The 20526-nt window shown below is 43.1% G+C and overlaps 1 protein-coding gene across 5 annotated transcripts in view; it reads right to left on the bottom strand.

Moving 5' to 3' along the window:
• Positions 1-20526, bottom strand: part of BTRC (beta-transducin repeat containing E3 ubiquitin protein ligase) — a 100299-nt gene that overhangs the window by 47799 nt on the left and 31974 nt on the right. For 2 of the 5 annotated variants that reach the window (XM_031554482.1, XM_031554480.1), the window contains 2 exons: positions 19098-19175; positions 8857-8946 (listed from right to left, as the gene is read on the bottom strand). In XM_031554482.1, coding sequence (XP_031410342.1) covers positions 8857-8946; positions 19098-19175 — 168 coding nt within the window. The remainder of the gene's footprint in view (positions 1-8856; positions 8947-19097; positions 19176-20526) is intronic. The other 3 variants (XM_031554481.1, XM_031554478.1, XM_031554479.1) reach the window with 2 other exon arrangements.

Consider the following 20526-nt stretch of genomic DNA (forward strand, 5'->3'; position numbering starts at 1 on the left):
AGAAAATAACGCACACAGCTCACTGTCAAAGCCGTGAAAATCAGCCATTAGTTAAACCCGGGCACTGAGTGCCTTTATTAGAAGCGCTGCAGTTTATCGACGCGGCTTCTGTAAACGAAGAGAATACCTGCCCTCTTAGACACACTTTTTGGTGCGTGGTTACATGGGAAGGAAATATTTATCAGGATACTTTCGGCAACGCACGCTGTCTCAGCCTGTTATCCCAACCCGCTGGCACACAGCGACGAGGAAGAACAATAGACTTGACTTCTGCAGGAAGAAGGGCAAAATATGCAGCATTACCCATGCAGCAGCCTGCATGAACATCTCCACGATTATTTACTGCTCAAATAAATTAAATCATTTCAGCACTAATATGACAGGCCAATACATAAATACACCTCCAAAACACAGGAAATATTGTAATAGAGTGAAGATAAACATGGCATGGTGTGAGTTGTACGCACAAGGTCAACATTTTGGGCTGGAGCATTTGCTTGGGTTTTGTTCTGCTAAGCACAGGAGCCCCGCATCAAAACCCAGCAATGAAGAGCAGGAGTTCCATGCGCTAAGGGAAACCAGTCTGTTCTTCAGACTGGTTCTGTTCTGTCCTACGGACTGTTCTTCCCCTACAAAAAAACACCGTGCTGCAACAACTTGGGAGTGAGTCAGAGCAGAATTCCACACTGGAACCTCACAGGATCCCATGGCTAAGAAATGAATGAAGTATTGTTAGCATTATGAAGTCAGGCGTTTTTACACTGCAGTGCTGCTACAAGCTACTCTCAAAATCCTGGACCGCTGACAGCCTCCATGCTGTATAAAAAGAGACCTACGTTATTTTGGCTGCTGCCTATCAGCATCTTAGCAAAGACAAATGCTAAACAGAAGGATTAACAGAAATATGATACTTTAAATCTTGCTAAAGATAAACCTTAAACTGGTGTCTACAATGCTGTGACTCACAGTGTGCTCCAAGAGTGACAGGCAGAGCACAGAGCAGACTGATTTTACTTTTAAATAATATCTAAATTAGATTAGCTCTTTGTGTAGATCTGCATGAACCAGAGGGGACATTCATCATTGTGCCAAAAAAGTTAAATTCACTGGGGCATGCTCAAAGTGAATGGTTCTAGACCTACGTTTTATCTCTCAGACACATCATCAAGATGCTGTGCCAATATGCATGAAACCAGCTAGAAGCTGCAAGAAAGACAACGGGAGGGGAACTGGATACCAAAAACAGTTTCATTTTTCCCATTGTAGATTATGAATTACTTGGGACAGGATCTGTGGTTTCCGTGTCTTGCAAGCACGGAACATCCCTTTCAATATGTGAGCTTCTTTTTTAATATTTAAACGGATTAAATATAAGGGAGGGTATTTTCTTCCCTCCCCCTCCAAAACATGTCATTCTAGTTCCCCTTCCTCCCCCCGCTGTAATTTAAAACACCACAATTTTCACTACTGCTTTTCAATATTTTTGAACCCTCATCAGCTGCAGACCTGAGCTGAGTTCGGGGGGTGATCTTCCCTCCCTCCCAGCTTTGTTTGGCATTTCTTTTGACCCTGGCTAATGGCTTTCTCTCGGAGGGGTGTGCCACGCTTTTCTCCTTAAAATTCCTGCACTGAAAGGCTGCACCGCACCGCGCTCCACAAAACGTGCTGATGGCACAAATTACAAGCCCCCAGCCGAACGCTCCAGCCCCCACCATTCGGGCAGATTTATGTGGGCTCTTGCCGACGTTATTACAAGTCAGAGTTTATTGGGAAATTGTTACATTATGCGGAGTGTCTAACAAATTGCTTATGCTGCTATAATTGGATTACAACAGCCGCTTGCTCCCACCGGTAAGATTAGGCAAGTAGGACTCCTGCCGATCTCTGAGCGTTAGCAGTAATTTTATTTGCCTTGCCTCTCTCTTTCCTAACAACATGCCTCTTTCCCTGCCAGCTGTCTGCTGAAAAGGCACAGGCTTGTTCCTTGGCCCTAACAATGCAATTACAGCCCTGCAGATCGCACTGTTTGTGCATTAAGTACAGAGCCAAAACGAGGCGAATTGATCGTTTGACTTTTGGAGGAGCCATGTGATCTCTGCGTGCGGGTGATCCGGCATGCATCGCTGGGCAATGCTGCAGTACATGCCTGATGAGGAGCTTGCTTCGTGCCATTTCCCCTCCCCGTCTGCTCCGAACAGCAAGGACATTGGAGCCTCCCATTAATCTGGATCTGTCAATAAAGATGGGCTCCTTTTGTCACCTCTCTTGCTAGGTTCAACTCGGCACTGATTTTGCCTTCTGAAATGTGATGCGTGGCCCCACCGATGGCATCCTCGCCGTGGGCTACAAGATGAAATGATTATTGCAGCATTTCACACCTCCAGCTTAAGCACAAGATTTGGACATATTTTTCAAACTACTTTTTTTAACCTTTTGCTTTGGAAAAATACTGAAGACATATCTAGGTAATGTAATGATTGTAATGTTTGTATCCTCTGCCATCTGAAGGTGCTGTCACTGCAGATGACTACTTGAGAGGTGATGCTTCTCTTTGCCTTTACCAATGCTTACCACAAATCCCTCAACGACTTGGATTCTGAACTGTTTTCTATTTCCATCACAAAACATCCCTACCTGATTGCTCTCCACAACAACCTGAGAGGAGGTTGTAGTGAAGTGGGGGTTGGCCTCTTCTCTTGGGTAACAGTGATAGGACAAGAAGGAATGCCTTCACATTGCACCAGGGGAGTTACCAGGTGGGTATTAGGAGAAACTTCTTCAATGAAAGAGTGCTCAGGTGCTGGCACAGGCTGCCCAGGGAGGTGGTTGAATCACCATCCCTGGAGGTGTTCAAGAAATGTGTAGATGTAGCACTAAGTGACATGGTCCAGCGGTCATTATTGGTGGTAGGCAGACAGTCAACCTAGATGATCTTAGAAGTCTTTTCCAAACTTAATGATTCTATGGTCCTATACTCTTATCCTGGTGAATGGTCCTACAAGCTTAATGTGGCAGGACCTGAATCAAGACCTCAGGACTGCAATTGTTTATGCAGAGGATCAATCACACAGCAAACATCTGGGGTAGAAGCACAGCGTATGAGAACACACACAATCAATGTGCAGGGCAATTCTGATTAAGGATGTTCTGTCATTTTTATAGATTTATATCACATCTCCAGTACCTGCATACTTGGGGCACTGCAAAACAACTTCGTTTAAATGGGACCTTGGGAGCTCTCCAGTCCATCCTCCTGCTCAAAGCAGAGTCTGTTGAAAGGGCACTTCAGGTAGCTCAGGACTCCAGCCAGCCTGCTTTTGAAAACCTTTAGGGATGATGTGCAAAGCATCCATAGGTAACCTATTCCAGCTGACGTTCATCGTCATGAAAAAGCTTTCTTTACAGCAAGTCAAACCTGAAAGCGAGTTTCTAATTCAGGAAACCTTTCAAAGACATGCTAAACTCAGCTTCACTGACCACACAATTTGCTTTCTCAAAATTCCAAACCAGGGGATCCAAAAACCAAAAACATCTCCACTGACTTGCCTGAAATTTGGAAATTACTCTTCATATCAATATTTCTCACATCACACGACCATCCTTACTGAGGAGCTTTGAGAGCTGATCTCTGAATACACTTGGAGACCCTAAGCTATAAAGCGCTTTATGAAAAGTAAGCTTTATAATAACATTTCTTCAAAGTCTCTTTTTCATTTAAAAAACAAGTGTAATTCTTTTTTAATTTGTGGCTTCATTGACACGCAAAGTCATTTTGGGCGCTAAGAGAAGCAGAAATGACAACCATAGTGTTTGCATAACTGAAGACTAAAGAAGCCTGTTTACATGTAGTTTAACACTCAAAAGAAACTCTGAACAGCTGAAATGTCTTATAAATAGCTCAGACCCAGAGGAAGTGCAAACGTCTGCATTGTGAATTGTAGATCTTAATTACAGACAATGGCTGGTACAGCAAGTAGCACGGAAAAAAAAGTGAAACAGTTGCACTGTTCATGGTTGGCAATAATTCTTCAGGAAAATATTTACTATCAATCAGTTATGAGAAAAGGGACTCTGCGCTCATAAAACAGCACGTTGCTTCTCATACCAGGACCATTTTGCTTCAGCATAATCTGAATTTAAACAGCTTGTTTCCTGCGGATATAATTTTGGAAATAAATAAAACAAGTCTATCAAAATCTGGAGAATGTGTATGGTGGGGTAGGGTGGGGGAGCAGGATATCACATTTCTTCCTCAGCCATTTGCAAAGAGGTTATCAGACTGAGGGAAAGCTAAAGCATGAAGATTGTCTTGAGCTAAAATAAATAAATAAATAATTAGAACCCCACAATTAAAATAAAAGTAGCCACATCGCTATGAAAAGAAAATCATCATCATGTTAACATTCTAAGACAAACCTCTGATTCTGTATAGCGCTTGAGTTGTCTAAATACTCACTCAGAATCCAGCGCTGAACTTCATGTTTCACAGCACCTTTTGAACACAAACCAACCTTCAGCCATGTCCCTGCAACACCAGCCATTCATAACACCCTCTATTACAGAGACAACACACGGAACAGAAGAGAGAAATGGCACAAATGGCATGCCTGGACCTCTCCTGGCCCACAGTGGCTGAGCAGGCATTTGTAGGCAACGGCCTCAGAAGCTGTTGTCCCAGTTGTGTCCCCGGCATACAAAAGGGAACACTGCTAGCAAAGGTTTTGGAGCTGGAAGCATGACAGCTGACAGCCTCTCTGCATCACTGCACAAAAGCATAATACAAAAATAAATTTAGGATATGAAGGAACATACTTTCTTATTAAACCAGTTGAAGAAGTATCAAGAAACAACATAGTTTGTCAAATAATTTTCATTCAGGATTACGTTGCTCTACTATCAATTCAAGGACTGGGAAGGTTTCAGAAGCACTGGAAAACTGTACGTTACCTGAAGATACACCGACTCAGCAGTGTCTCACAGCAGAACTCAGAGCTGCATGCGCTGCTCATGTAAAGTAAATGCAGCGACACTCTCAGGAAAGAGGAGCCATCAATCTGTGACATAAAGGGAGTTGAGAGTCCAAGAGGGACACTCTTCAGATCCATTTGTCCTACTGCCAACTGGAACATCCAGCCTGGAACCCTAAATGTTTGTTTGTTGAAGTGCAGTTGTGGTTTCTCCACTGAATTTCATACAAAAATTCCGAGCTCAGTGTAATTACTGTGCAGACTATTCTTACCCAAAAAATATTGAGGTAGAGATGCAGAAAGAAGTCACAAAAAAAAGCCAGTTCCAATTAGCACCTCCTTCCACCACCCCCTCTCTTCTTTACTGGAATCACCCTTGAATGTAAGAGTGCAGCTACAGGTAAATAATACTACGCATCTTTGCAAGAATATGTCCCTGGAAGACACGACACACTTGGTTTGCTGGCATCTTAAGAGGCAGGACCAGGGATCATACATGGGTATGGCAAGGAGCAAGGAGTGCTCAGCTGCATTTTGCTTTTTCCAGTTTTGTTCACCTCTGGTAATAACGGGCTGAGAACCCGTCCCAGCTGCTGCCCAGCTCAGAGCTGAGCAGATACGCAGGGATACTGTATGACATTTAAAAGGTGTCTCTATGCTGTCTGTGGCTGCTATGCTGTAGGCTGCCCGGCCCTGGCACATACAGAGAAGAATTTAACGTGCAAAATGAAACTGAGAACACTTCCCTATGCAGCAGATGCAGACGAACTTGATGTGACTGCACGAGTTAATAAAAAAACCTATCTAATGAATACAGGAAATGGGTATTGACTGCACAACTCCATCAGATCAGCTCCTTCTCCTGCTGGGAAGCAAAGAGCACTTTGAATCAGGAAAATATTTCCACGATCCAAGGAAGTGTACTATCCCACAGACTTCAAGTGAGCAGCAAAAGTCAAACCTAGCACAGCCCACATTATCAAAGGGTGAAACAGCAAGACCTCTATTTAAAAATACATAATCCATCCAAGCAAAGACTCAGCCAAGGAGAATGGAGACAAGCAGAGCCTCCCTCACTGCAGGGCAAAGCATGAAGGTCATTGCACAAATCAAGTGGTCCAGGATACAGGACAGGAGCATCACAAGAGTCCTAGGGACAGACCAGATGCCAGGGGATTTTTAACTGAGGATGCACCACACACCAACACCATTATCTGACCCGAAGATACTGGCTAACAAAATATGGAACAAACAATGGGAACAGATGCTCAGTTGGCCAATTTTCAATAACCCTCATTGAAACCAAACACCCTGCCCTTGCAGCTCAGGTTCATGTTATATTTCTACCTTATTTAAGCATCTTGCACCAATTTCTGAGAAAGTCATCCAATTATGGTTGCACACTGGTACCACTGTAACAAGAAATACTCTTGCAAATATTTTGCAGTTTCCAAGGGGATAACCAGGAGGATTTCTGTGTGTGAGCACATCTATAAAAACACAACTAGAAATTACATTTGCCTTTTAAAGACATTAGGTTAAATATATACCACACTTGTTGATCACTCAGAGGCAGTGGCAACAACATGCCCAAAGATTAATGGAAGAACTCCCAGTGACGTCTGTGCACCTAAATATATAATTATTAATTTATGATCACTCTATTCAGTCTAGACATGCACATTTTGAACAAGTTCTTCTGTCAAGGCTGATATTGCATTGCAGAATCAGAAAAAATAATCATCATTTCCAAAGTAACCCTTTTTGTCCTTCAATGCCACTTTTAAAAAAGCAAGCAAGCAAACAAACAAAAAAACTTACAGTACTTTCAGAAAAGTGCTGCAGACAAAGCAACTTGCATTTATGCTTTCCAGCATTCACCCTCTTGACAAAAGATTTTAATGTTCAAAGCCTTAAGACATCAATCATGGAGGATAAAACTCGCCATGTGCATAAGGCTAGGAGAAGGCCTCTGAACTCCTTAAATCCCATTTAAGCCCTTCACCGAGGGAACATTTAACAGTTGTGCCATTTGCCTATGCCATCACAGAGCCATCTGCATCTAGCTAACTGGAGTTTAAATGCCTCAACACTTCTGGAATTTGAAAGATAAGCTTTCTTAGAACCTATTTCACTTTGTTTTGCAGCTGGGAAGGCGGGGAAAGGGGTACAACAGCCAGACAATCTAGTTCTAGGGGAAATACATCCCCGTAAAAGTCCTTCTTTTATATATAGTATATAATCATACAGTGTGTGGAGACACAATACTTAAAAACATACAACTTTCCACCTCCAGAGTGACAGTTCAAATTTATCCTCAATAACACAAAAGAAGACTTGCCATTCTACTTCCAAACTTGCCTATTTCTCTTACCATGACCGCACTGAAAAGGCTGCTTCAGGACACTCAATTATTTGGGGACACTGGGAAGTTAAAGGTATGTCATCTCAGTTTAAAGAGGCATACCTAAATTAGCAGTAAGTCCTGCACATCCCTGTTCCTCAGTAAGAAGATCAGGATGGTGTACAGTACACAGCATTGAGTGGGTTTACTCTTAGCTAGCCCACTGTGAGCTGCTTCATCGGCATCAGAATAGTGCTGTACGCTGATATAATTCAGTAAGAGCTAATTCAAGAGTTTCATTTTGTATCATGAAGGGCCTGAGGAAGCAACGAAACCAACTGTCTTAAGCTAGGAAAGTAGGTTTCAGGATTCAATATCTGCACTCTGTACTAGGACTGGTAACTTCTTTCTGAAGTGCATGCCCACTGAAAGGCAACCTCGCATGGCAAGAGCAGTTTACAAGTGCTAAGTCACCTGAATGCACCATGGCAAACTTTTACGGTGGCCGATTCAGAAAAAAGAAAATAAAGTAATGGGACATCCAAATTTCACCAGAAAAATTCCAAGGCAAAGATTTAGCTGGGAGATTGGCTTAAAGGTCAATACAAAAGCAAGCCTGAAGAGACAAGGCACCTTTAAAGTATGGAGAAAAAGGGAACTTCAGGAATATCAAGGAATTTAAAACAATGAAAGAGAAAACAGCCTTTTGAGTGGTCAGGTCGTAGTGACAGAGAGCTCCAAAATGCCAGCTGGTTTCAGTAACAGATGGCTGCGTGCACTGATCTGTCCTGCATGCCCATTCTAACCCTCCTCACAGTGGAAACACGAAGCTTATACAAGGCTAAGCACATCCTTCACACAGCCTTTTTATACTTATTGCATCATGGTTCAAATGTTTTCCATTCACAAATAACTCTGCATGTATCTTATTTTACTCCAGTTATGCTGAATTTTAAGAAAAGAGGGTGGCTAATGGCACCTCCTCTGTTCCAATCACACCTAGTACAATTTTCAAGGAATGTATTTCTCTGATGCATGAATATATCTATTTTCTTACCATTCTGACTGTACTTCCCTCTTCCTCTCCTAAATAGAGTATTCACTGGATTTTAGTTAAAGGGCCTTCATTAACAACTCTTTTTACACATTCCTTCTGGCAGCTAAGAAAGGACACCACGACACAGAGTTCTCATGCTTCATATATTTTACATATATATATAGATCAGCATCTATCTGGACATTTACTATGTGAAGTTGCCACAGCTAATCGTGTGGCAGGAACAGGTCATCCCACTGTAAAAGCCTACCTGGGTAGCAGAACAAACTCTTCTATCCTAGATCGTTCAGGACTCGAGTAATCATTTCCAACAGAGGAAAAAAGCACATCTCAAACTCTACACCAAAGGATGGAAAAACCTACCTCAAATAGTCACTTCCCGTTTAAACACTTATCCTAACTGTCATCTTTAACAAGAATTTTTCTTTGATTAACAGTGAATAGAATGCTAAAAAGCCTCTCAAAACCAAAGCCATTCTGTTACTTACTTTGGCCACACAATTTTCAGTCTTCATAGCCGTGCTTCCTAGACATACTGTTTCCTGGTTTAAGCACAGTCTGGCACAGCTGTTGTAGGTCTGCAGAAAGATTAAAATGGTTATGAATAGAAGAAGACAATTTTCTTTCAGGCACCATATTTTTGGCACCAGAACCCACGACAACACTACAACATTTCCTTTTTCCTATGGTGTAATAATTTCAAGCCAAAATAAACTAGTTTACAGCAAAAACCTATGTTGAGGGCATGCTTGTTCTCTGAGAAGCTGTGCAGTTTCATAGTTCTGAGATACACGCATTGAAGGGATTTTTTTTTACTGTGACTAAAATTAAACGTTGGATGAAGTGACTACTTAAACTGAAATGTCTGAAGAATTCAAGAGTTTCTAATGGAGGTTCTCAGCACCTTGTTAATGACTACTTGATGAAGCTCACCTTTGCTAAAAGGAGGAGGAGTAGGACAGTAGTTCCTAGAAGTCCCAGTACTTGATTAAAACCCCAGTGTGCTATTCCCCACCCCAAAGAACCCACAATTTATGTGCTGACCAAAAGACACAGGAAAAAAAACAGTGTGGCAGTCAGCAGATGGTATCAGCTGCTTAACCAGTGCAGTATCTGGGGGAACACTACAGAGCAGGACTGGTCTGTCACTGCTTACAAAAGACTGCAACTCCTGCCTGCATCCAGAAGGAGAAACAGAAATTTCCAGGCCCAAACCCTTTCCAGCACCACGTGGCCGAGCAGAGTGCATCTTTCAGCATCTTCCACCTTTCAGCAGGGAGGTTTGCATTCGAACCAGGATTAGGCTGCGAGCAAACAGAAGGCTGAGGGACTCAACTCTGCCTCCTGCAAATATTTGCCAACGTCATAAAACTATCAGTCTGGTATGCACCGCACTTTTTTCTCAGAAGAAGGATCAGAATGGCATAAACTATAATAAATTGTGGCTTAGCTGCAGTGGCTCAAGTGGTGGACAGAAAAGTTGACACCATCTGCTCTGCGCCGACGTTCAGACAACACCACACAGACTTCATTTCATAAGCATCACATCAGTTAAATTCCACCAGGCTCTGAAGGTGGAAAACCGTGAAGAGTTGGTAATATTCTTTGTTCATTATTGACATTTGTGTAATTTAACCCACTTATTGTAAATCTGTGATCTCCCTCGTTTGCATTTGCATTCCCAACATTCCAGTAGCAGCATTTCTGCCCAGTGTACCTCGTATATACTGCAATTTCAATGAGAGGCTCAAAGAAAGCTAATACCAACTGCACTTTGCAGATGAAAAGCTCAGTCACAAAAGCATTTACTGAAAGAAACATGGAAGCCTGTGGCTTCCTGAACTCAACCATGAACCAACTCGCTTCTCTTTAGTCTTTTTCCTCCCAGAACGGGTATCAAAAGGCTTGGTAACAAGCCAGCGTTTTAAAAGGCAAGCTTACAGCAAGCTTTCTATCACATACACAAATAGAGTGGATAATCCAAATACAGTATGTAAAATAATAAAGGCCAAAAAACAAAAACTTTTTGAGAAGGGAGCTCACTACATCACTGTTCAAAAGTAGGATACATGACAGACACAAATAATTATTCCATTATACCATTTATTTTTTATTACTTTTACCCTCATAGTACACATTAGCGTGGACAGCACCAAGACAATTTCCAACATAACTTGTTCAACAAATCCCGCAGGATCTGGTGACACTTGATGGAACTAATGGAGTACTTAAAAATAACAATAAAGAGGAACAAAAGGAACCTCTTCACTAGACCTGATAGCAGCCTTTCAGTATATAAAGAGTGAGTACAGGAAAGAAGGGGACAGACCCTTTAGCACAGTCTGTTGCGACAGGACAAGAAAAGGTTTCAAAATAAAAGAAAGGAGATTCAGACTGGATATAAAGAAGCAGCTTTTTCCATTACAGGCAATGAGGCACTGGCACAGGTTGTCCAGAGAGGAGGTGGACGCCCTAACTCTGGAGATGCCCAAAGTCAGGCTGGAGGGGGCTCTGAGCACCTGGTGGAGCTGTAGATGTCCCTGTTCAGTGCAGGGGAGTTGGACCAGATGGCCTTTAGGGGTCCATTCCAAATTAAATGACTCTATGATTCTGTGATTATATTCGCAGAGATCTCCTGCAGCTCGCTGCCATGGGATGCCATGGAGAGAAACATCAGCAAGTAAAAATAGGAATTAAATGAACTCAGGGAGAACACGTCCGGAGTATGGGCCAGGACATCCCCTGGACATCCCTAGTGTCGTTTGCCATCATTCTGCAGCATCTTCCACTGGGCACTCCCATGTTCATACTTCTGCCCCTGCACCACAAACCAACAAGTCTTAAATCCCTCTCAAGCTTTTCAGCCACACAAATGAGACAAGAACACACTTTTGTTGTGAGGACCAACCTTTGTACAGTAACTTTATTATGTAAAGATCTACGTAAGCATCAAGTTGCCAGACAACCATTTAGTCCTTTGGCAGCTCTTTGTTTCTCAATTGAAGGAAAGCTAAGAGGAGTCAACCCATCAGGATGCAGAACTGAGAATCAAACACACAAACAGTGATCAGCACTTCGACGCCCATTACTGTGTTTGCACATTTACAAAGTTCTCCTGGTCTTTTTCTCACATTCTCATAGAAGAATTCATTATTAGCTGTGCGATAAATAAAGATGCTAAAGATGCATATGCAAGATCTACAACGTGGTCAAATAACCTCAAGCAAAAACACTGAAGAATATCCCTGGAGGCATCCAAGGCCATGCTGGACGTGGCTCTTGGCAGTCTGGTCTAGCGGCCGGCAATTCTGCACACAGCAGTGGGTTCACATTCAGATTATCATTAAGGTCCTTTTCAACCCAGGCCATGCTATAATCTATGATCTAGTTCTGCCCTAACATCCAGGAAAAAAGAAAAGAAGTCATGTCACTCTAATGGGTCTCAAAGGAAATGTTATGAGAATGTTGAGAAGATGCAGCATTTGGCTCACAAAGAGCAGTCATGAGGAGCTAGGAGAGTACATGAGGAGCATGGAGGTATTGCTGTATGGATATCTCCTACTGTTTCTCTGCAGGCAGCAGTTACCAGATGCTGTGAGACACAAGATCACTAAAGATGTGGTTTCATCTGGCATTGTCATGTTGTGTTTGCACACCAACAGTTTCTAGTGAGCAGGCTGAACAGAAACGAGAACAATTGTCACGTCACTGGATAATAACAGAGACCTACATCCAGCTGAAACAGTTCATGGTGCCTCACGATACACTGCAAAATATCAGAGCACTCCTTCCGTTGCCTCAGATGGCTGTAGGAACACTGACTACTCTGGAAGAAAAATGAGAACATCAAACCCAGAACCAGCCCTCAGAAAAGCAAATTTCTCAGCTCATCTTTAAAACTCGACCCTTTTATGCATCTCATCTAATTTGCACCAGAACCGTTCAGGTTTCCCCTCACCTTTCATCAAGATAAGAGGTTTCCTTGCCAAGGAAAGCAGTCTGAAATGGCAGCCTGGTTCAACGCCACAGGCGGATAGCTTTGCGTTGGAGTGCTTTAATATGTTTTTATATTGCATATAAAGCATGCAAACATAAACCAGTTTGTTGAAAACTACCTTCTTAGTGGAAGCCGGCTGTAATTCTGAACAAGTTTTCAATTTTCGCACTGCTGCTAGGGTAAAACATTTTAAAGAGTTTAATTTTTACAGAGGCTTCAATGACACAAGATTATCTAACAAAGTAATGGTTAATCAATAGAGGGTTTAGTTGTCAGGTGAAACATATAACACACTAAAAGGGATTGATTGCAAGGCTCCTCCTTATTTACTAGGAGGTATATATTTAAAATGACACAAACTTGTTACCAAGCCGCATTCCTTTAACCTTGCAAAAGCCGTTTGAGAACGGTGTTAAGCAGCCCTACAGCAAAACAAGCTCTAATGAGAAAAAAAACCCTAGGAATATATGGTGGCACCAAATCATGTCAGAAGCAGGGGACCACAAAGCTGTATCCACTCTCAGCCAAAGGCTCAAAACGCCACAGAGACCGAGGCTATAGTTCACTAAAGATAGAGCTGGATCTGATCTCATTCCATGCGGGTCTTTGGTTACATTTTTCTTTTTAAAGAACGCACGGTGCTGCTCTGTGACACAAACACGTAACCATCCCTCCCCGTGTCGGTGAGGCTCGGGATGAAGGTGGAATGCCAACTGACGGCCGAGCTGCGAGCGTGCGGCTCGTCTCAACCCCAACTCCCCGGCCATTTATTCAGAGAATCCCCAGTCCCTGAACAAAACTCCACTTTTTAATAGAAGCTGCAGCCCAGGAGCTCAATAAGATTTCCCCCCCGCAATAGTTAATAATTACATGATTTATCAGAGAAAGATAACACTAATAAAAACGCGGCAAAACGACAAAACCCATATCCTCCCTTCAAGTCATTTTCAGGGAAAAGATTATTAAACTGTTCTTTTTGAACAAGGGCTTTTGTAGCTGAGCACAAATTGCCAAACGGTTAGAAAAAAAGTTATTAGACTCCAAAGAATTGAGCAGAAGTGGGAAGTTATATAAACAAATCACTCCAGCAGATTTGGAAAGATCGCTTTCATCTCACTTAGAGCCTTACGAGACTTGCATTAATTACCCTTTAAAGGTCTTTCACATGGGCTATTTAAAATAAATGCAATTTATTTATTTATTTCAAATGAGGTGCTTCTTCCGAAAGAATTAAGTAATCTCAACAAATTTAAAAACGTTTTTATAAACAGGTAATTAAAAAGAAGACTAGAATTAAGGCAAGCTGTAAGACATTACCAGCCATTTGTCCCAATTATTTTCCAAAGCCTAAATTTTTGTCGCCCACGGCCCAGCCCGCAGGAAGGACAGTCTCCACAGAAAGCCATAAGCCGAAATAAAGACCAGCCAAACAAAAAAAAAAACAAACCAGATCATTCACAGCGTTTTCCCCAAAGCGCAGTTTGTCATATTGCAATTACACCTTGCCTACTGCGAAAGGCAGAGTCCTTAATATTGCCACTAGAGGGAAGAAGCGTCTCAACACATGGCGATGGTAGTTGGGGAGTGGGGTTTTTTTGAGCAATTACCATAACAAAGCTCCCTTGGCTGTGTGTACCTTCTAATTACTCAGTACAATTAAAATGACTTACCTAAAACAAACAGCAAAAAGAGAGGCCCCTAAAACAAAAAACCTCACCACAATACAAACAAAAAGCCTCACTCCAATCTGCCTGTTATCTGAAATTACATTAAAGATGAAGATCTTTCTTTCCTCATCCATCAGTGCACAGGGGCAAAGAAAAAAAAAGTAATGTCACAATGCCCAAACACCACAGGGTATGTTCAGCCAAGTAAAAGCATTAAAACCAACAAAAACAAAGAGCAAAGAGAACTACATCTCTTGTTAAAATAAAGAACAAAAAAAGAAAAAAAGGAAATGTCGTGGTATTTAGCCATCTGGTAGCTGCTTGAAAACAAATTGTCCTCAAAAGAGCAGAAATACAGTATGTCTTCTCTCAGTTCACTGGCTTATGAATCAAGACGACTTCTTTTTTTTCCTTTAATTCAGGCACAGCAGTGTCAGACTTTGTGCTGCCGCCCAGCCCTCTCCTGTCCCGCCGTGCAAAAATGGCCATCCCCACCAGAACGCTTTCTGCAACGTGGACGCAGCATTTGCAGCCTTTCAGGATCCATCTCGTTGGGCCCATTGTTCCAAATCCCCCCGGATTTTTCTTTTCCTGACAGCTACTCGATGATTTTTTCTACCCTTAAATCTTTCATTTTATAAGGCGCGTCATTAAGGGAAGATGGCAGCCAAGCGATTTTTCTTCCCATTGACAATTTGTGACATTTCTCCAGCAGCGTGCAAGGTGTTGAAAACCTGGCAGCTGTTACCTCCCGGGATGAAGCTCCTTTTTTATCCTCCCTTGACAGTTTAACTCAATGGGTCAGCACCTTTAAAGACTGCAAAGTACCACTGAAGTGGATGGAGGCTTGAATTACTGCTCCCTCCCTAATCAATGTAAACCCTCGCTGCAGGTGAAACTCTTCATCTATAGAGGTGCATGGGGGAGGAAAATGTAATGCCCTGAGCCAGATGGTTCTCATCTTGTTTTTTAAAGAAGAAAGGAACAAGCTAACAAGGGGACAGCTACTTTGTTAGCTTCTTGGCCTCTCTCATGGCTTCGGATCCCCAGGGTTCCAGCCACACAAGAGAAAGAATACAGAAAAACATAAACACTTAAACATAACTAAGGGGCTGGCAACACGCTGCTTTCAAAGACTTGAGAGTCCTGTTCAGCGCTTTATTTATCACTGCCCACGTTCTTTGGATGGTAAGTGGACATGGATACAAAGGACAGGGGGAGCAGACAACACTCGCAATTTACTCAATTACACAGGAATGCAGAAATGCAGCAGGGTGACAGATTCCTATTAGCACTACTGCTGAAAGAGCCCAGTGCCCTTTCTGCCACGAGGCAGCATTCCCACTGTAACTCCAGCTCCACTACAGCCCAGGTCGGCCCATTTGTTACCGTGCATGGAGCGTTACAGACAAATGGAAATTATTTTTTCCTTTTGTTTGAGAACAAAATGTAAATAAATAAATATAGTAAGTTCAGGATGTGCTTCTAGTGAATTCAGAAGGTTTTTTTCAACCAGCACCTCCCTACTTGCAAGCACTAACAAGGTAAAAGCTGAGGTGTGCAGGACAACACTGCTGACCTGGTTCCACCCGCACTCTGCCAGGTGAATCGGAAGGGCAATGCCTTCCCCAAGGGCTGGAGGGAGCTGGAGGACCCTTGCTCCTTCCCACCACACAGCTGTTCCCACTGCAGAAACAGAAGAAACTCCTGGAGAGCACTTCTGAGCAGACCCATGGGCAGGACGGGGCCAGCAGAAAGGGCTGGCTGCTGCTGCTTTTTGTCTTTCCTTCGCCCTGCCTTCTTTAGCTGCTTTCTGCTTCTAACAGTTTGCTCGCGTATTGACTTGAAGCCCTTTAAGAGTGGAATGTGTCTACTTGAACACCGAAACAGCACCTAGAGCATGTTTTAGGTGCTACATGTAATTCTACAAAACGATCTCAAATCCATAGGAGTGAATTGAGGCAACATTCTGTGCCAAAACGCTAACAGGAAAAAAACCCTGAAAATGCAGAGGGGCTCGCCTGAATGGGGAGCGGGCTGGGATTTTTCCCCGGACTTCCATCTGGAGGCTTGATGAGCGACAGCAGAGAGCCAGGTGAGCTCTGCAGAGGGTTGCAGGAGGGAGGCCGCAGCAAGCTGCCGCCATTTCCCCCCATGGCACCCCGACAGCCCCCAGGAGCACAGCGCAAGGCACTTCGTCATCGCCCCGCCAGGGGAGGGAGGGCAGGGCTCTAAGCAAGCCGCATTGTGCCCGTCTTCTTTAAAAACCAGAGAGGTAATCAAGTTCAGGGCAGCCCTGGACAGCTGCCCTGTGACCTATTCATGTTGACCCCCGCTATTCATCACTTTCCTTAGGACTGTGAGGGCAAGCTCCCGGGGAGTGACCACCACAATAGACAGATAGGAGCCAACAATAATACGGTTCCCGCAAAAAAAAACAGATGGCACTGCAATAAATTTACAAATCTGCATTCATGGCTCTGTTAAAAACACCCAGAAGCTAAAAGGCTGGAGGGGCCCCCAGAGAGCTTCCCCTGCCCGGTTTCTAAAGGCCGGCTCTCTCCCCAAGACTATTGAGCTCGTGTTCTTCATAAATGAAGAATGGAGATGTAGCCCTTAAAATAACAAACGCCTGACCTAATCAATCTAGCGTTTGGGGCTAACACTAAATGATAGGCACTGAAAACTAATTATGTTTTTTGGCAACGAAGTTGAATTAAAATGGAAACACACAGGTTAAAAAGGCACTGAAGCATTTGCGAGTCCCTTTGAAAGGGCAGCACGCACACACACACGCTCACACGCAGGGCTTCAAACAGGAACCTGATTCAATAACTCATGCATTTATTTTTAAAATGAATCAGATTAGTCCCATGTGTGACCTGCCGGTCCATCTGTATGAGCTGGACTTAATGGGCACTCTTCTCACGCTTACTTCAGTTTGAAGTATGAGAGAGATAAATTTAGTTTAATTTTCAACAGATCAAGCTATCCATTTTCCAAATGGACCATCTGGATCAGCCTATTAAAATTAATTTATAACTTTGCAGTGTGAAAATTCGTTTGTTAGCTTAAATAAAGTTGCCAGAAACTTTTGCCACTCATCATTGTTTTTTTCTGAAGTTTTTGTCCTACAATTGTCAGTTTACCCCTTCAAAATTTAATTCTGTCAGATCACGCGCCCAACAAGAGCCGAGCATTTGCATCCATAATTCAAAACCTGCCACAGCTTAGATCTTTTTCCTGTTCCAGCTAACAGTCAAGTTCATTGCCTGCTCCTGCTTCTGTTCCCACTGCTGATCTCCGTGTCCCCTGTGCCCTGCAGACACTCCTGGCAAACCATGGCCCCCACCTGCACAGCTCCACATGTTGGCACTTCCGAAGGCAACCTTGTACGACAACCACCTGAGCCAACAGAAGGCTTCCATTTCTTGTAGTAAGAAGTCCACAGCCTCACAGCACTGAGCTAGGGGGTCTTCAGCCCCTGTGCACAACTTCAGGTGCACAACCACCACCCATCTTTTTGTTACCTCCACCTCCTGGTATGTCTGTTCCACAAACCCTCCTGAGGACACATTTATGGCCAAGGCTGCATACCAGCACAGCAACCAAGAAACAGCACTGCACCTCTGCTTACATACATCAGCAGCTGAACATACCAACACACCATACTTCCCCTGAAGCGGTCTGCTGCATCTCATTCACTTTCTCTAACAAATCAGTAAGGACAGAACACACGGACACTTTCAATAGAAAGACCATGAAAGTAAACAGACCTCCCCCTCTCTCCACGTACACACATTTGTTGCTTCTGTGCAGGAGGTCCATGTTTCTCAATAATGAAATTTCAACAGCAGTGTCCAAAGGGAGGGACAGAAAATACGAAGCTGTATACCCAATATTTACCAAGTTAGCATCTTTCCATTAAGGTACTAAGTACTGAATTCAGCACTTTTTGTGTGTTACTGCTTTGACAGCATTTGCAGGACGGATCTTTTTGGTATTACAAAATATGCACAGATGTAAGGCAGGTTAATCTCCTCCTCGAGGATATGCAGATCTTTACTCATTGATTAAGACAGAGAAAAGCACAAGGCTGCATTTGTCTCTGATATCCCCACTTAGAGCTGGAAAATTCCCAACTGCTTCTTGTCCATCATTAATAGAGAAAAGGTGCAATCTGAGCTTCCAAAATGCTTTGACAGTTCTATTTATGCTTATGTAAAGAACCAAAATTCCTTCCACCACAGGCACAAGATTTGGGCAACCAAGTCTGATGATCTAGACAAGAGGGCATTTGCTTTCAGACTACAGCTTGAACTTGTCCACAGGCAAACAGAAGTGCTCAACACATAAGGTGCCACATAGCAAGCAGAAGGCACAAGGATTTCGTCCTGCATCTGCCCTGCTAAAGACTGGGCACAAAGATGAAGGCTATGAAGGCTCAACAGTACATGAAATGCAACTGATCACCATGTTTTGAACTATGTCTTTTGTTGATGAACTAGTAAGAAATTTGCTTTATTATAGATAAATGGCAAAGATATTAAGTTCTATCATCCCACTCTTCCTTCTACCAATTAGTAATATATAGGAATGTATAAGAAAATAAATTAGTCATTTTTCAGGTTATTAACCTGAACATCACCTCCAAGAAAATTCACCTTCAAGGGTAATGGAAAACTTAATTATTCTGGAAAGCTCTGACTTACTTGAACGCATCACCTGAAACAAGATAAAACACACTACAAACAAGGGAGGAACAAGAACAGAAGAAGAGGCTGAGGAGGGCTGCATGAACACCAACTGGAGGAAAGTAAAACTAGAGAGTTTCAGCTGACTACACTATGCAGAAATCAAGATTTCCTTAGAAAGACTCATGAGACTCTCTTGAAAGCTAAATCCGTATGGCTGGTTTTCCTGGGTACACTGTGACTGGTTCAGACCTCAAAGGAGAAAAGAAAGAATTTCCACGAGTGTAAGTCAGACTTCAGCTTCCAAAAGCATTTAAGGATTCAAATAGCTAGAAAGTTTTATTGCATTTTTAAAGAGACTGATCACATACCTGTCTAAGTGAATTCTTCTCAGGAATGATCTTCCTAGGGGGCTCATCATTATTACAGTCTTCTCTTTCAGAGGAGTTCTGCGAAAGAAAGTAAGCTTTAATTCAGTTCTTATCCCTAATATTACTCTGCGAGGAGAAAAGAAACAGAACGTTTGTAAAATGCAGGCTATAGCATTTTACGTATACACATACAGGAGGCTAACGTGTACTTCTAAGCCAGCTTGTTACGGCAGAAAAAGAATCTCCTCCTCAACACAGCAACGCACCATTGTGCAGGTACCTATGGAAGAAGCCTGTGCTTTGGGGATTTGTTCTGAAATTACCAATAACTGCCTCTCTGACAAGCTGGAATAACGGCTGGATGAGCATGGTAGCACCAGTGCTCCTAGACACCCCAGTATACCCATTGAAAACAGTGGAACCTGATGAAAACAAGACTGTTAAAGCGTAGGCAGCATACGGTAGCACGGCTACGTTTCTCCCTCCTGCCCCTGACTCTACCTACAGACACGTCCCATTTCTAGGAAGTCTGAGGCTGCAAAACGTAAGCTACCAGATCCAGAGAAGAGATCAATAAAGCAAGGGAAGGGAACTGGAAAAAAGAAATATGAGGGCTTTTGCAGAAAGCGCAACAGGAGAGGTTTTTTTTGTGTTAACCTCACAATTAAAACCAATTACTACTTACTTTAGAGTAAAGATGAGCTAAAGCTTAGAATCATAGAATTACTCAGGTTAGAAGGGACCTCAAGGATCATCAAGTCCAACCAGAGCCTAACCATAGTACCCTAACTCTAACAACCCTCTGCTAAATCATATCTCTGAGCACCACATCAGGATAGGCACAAACTTTAGCAAACATCTGGTAGAAACTGCTGGGTGCGTGGGGGAACCCTGTCCTCGCATGGCAGCTCCTGTGCACGGGTTCAGTACGTGCCAGCAGCGTAGTGACAGCCAGCTTTGGGGGAATCCCACACACACATCTCAACTCAGTTTGATCACCACAGTATTCGTAGCCTTAGGCCACATTCCCATGCATTCAGTAGTGAGTAACTAAACAGGTTTTAAAGAGAGACAGAAAAACTGCTCAGGGAGAGCTCTGCCAGGAAAAGGGTGGGCTTCCAGTTCCTTGCAGACGAGCTCAGGGTGCAGAATTTCCAGCAGAAGCGGGCATGCCGTGCTGCTATCCCCTTTTCCCCCAAAGAACCTGCCTGGCTTCGATGAGGGCCAGTTCCTCAGGCAGAGGTGGGCTGCAGGGCTGGCGGAGGGGAGAAAGGCACAGCCAGGAGGTACAGGCAGAGAAATAGCAGATAAGGGAGAACAGTTACAACAAAAACTCAAATGTTGGTGGGAAGGACTCAGTGTAAATCGTGACTTGCAGACCAACTAGAAATTTTTTTTTGTGGCCTTTTTTTTTTTGTTTGTTTTTCCA

The sequence above is a fragment of the Meleagris gallopavo genome, chromosome 8 (genome assembly GCF_000146605.3).
Source record: "Meleagris gallopavo isolate NT-WF06-2002-E0010 breed Aviagen turkey brand Nicholas breeding stock chromosome 8, Turkey_5.1, whole genome shotgun sequence".
Classification (NCBI taxonomy): Eukaryota; Metazoa; Chordata; class Aves; order Galliformes; family Phasianidae; genus Meleagris; species Meleagris gallopavo.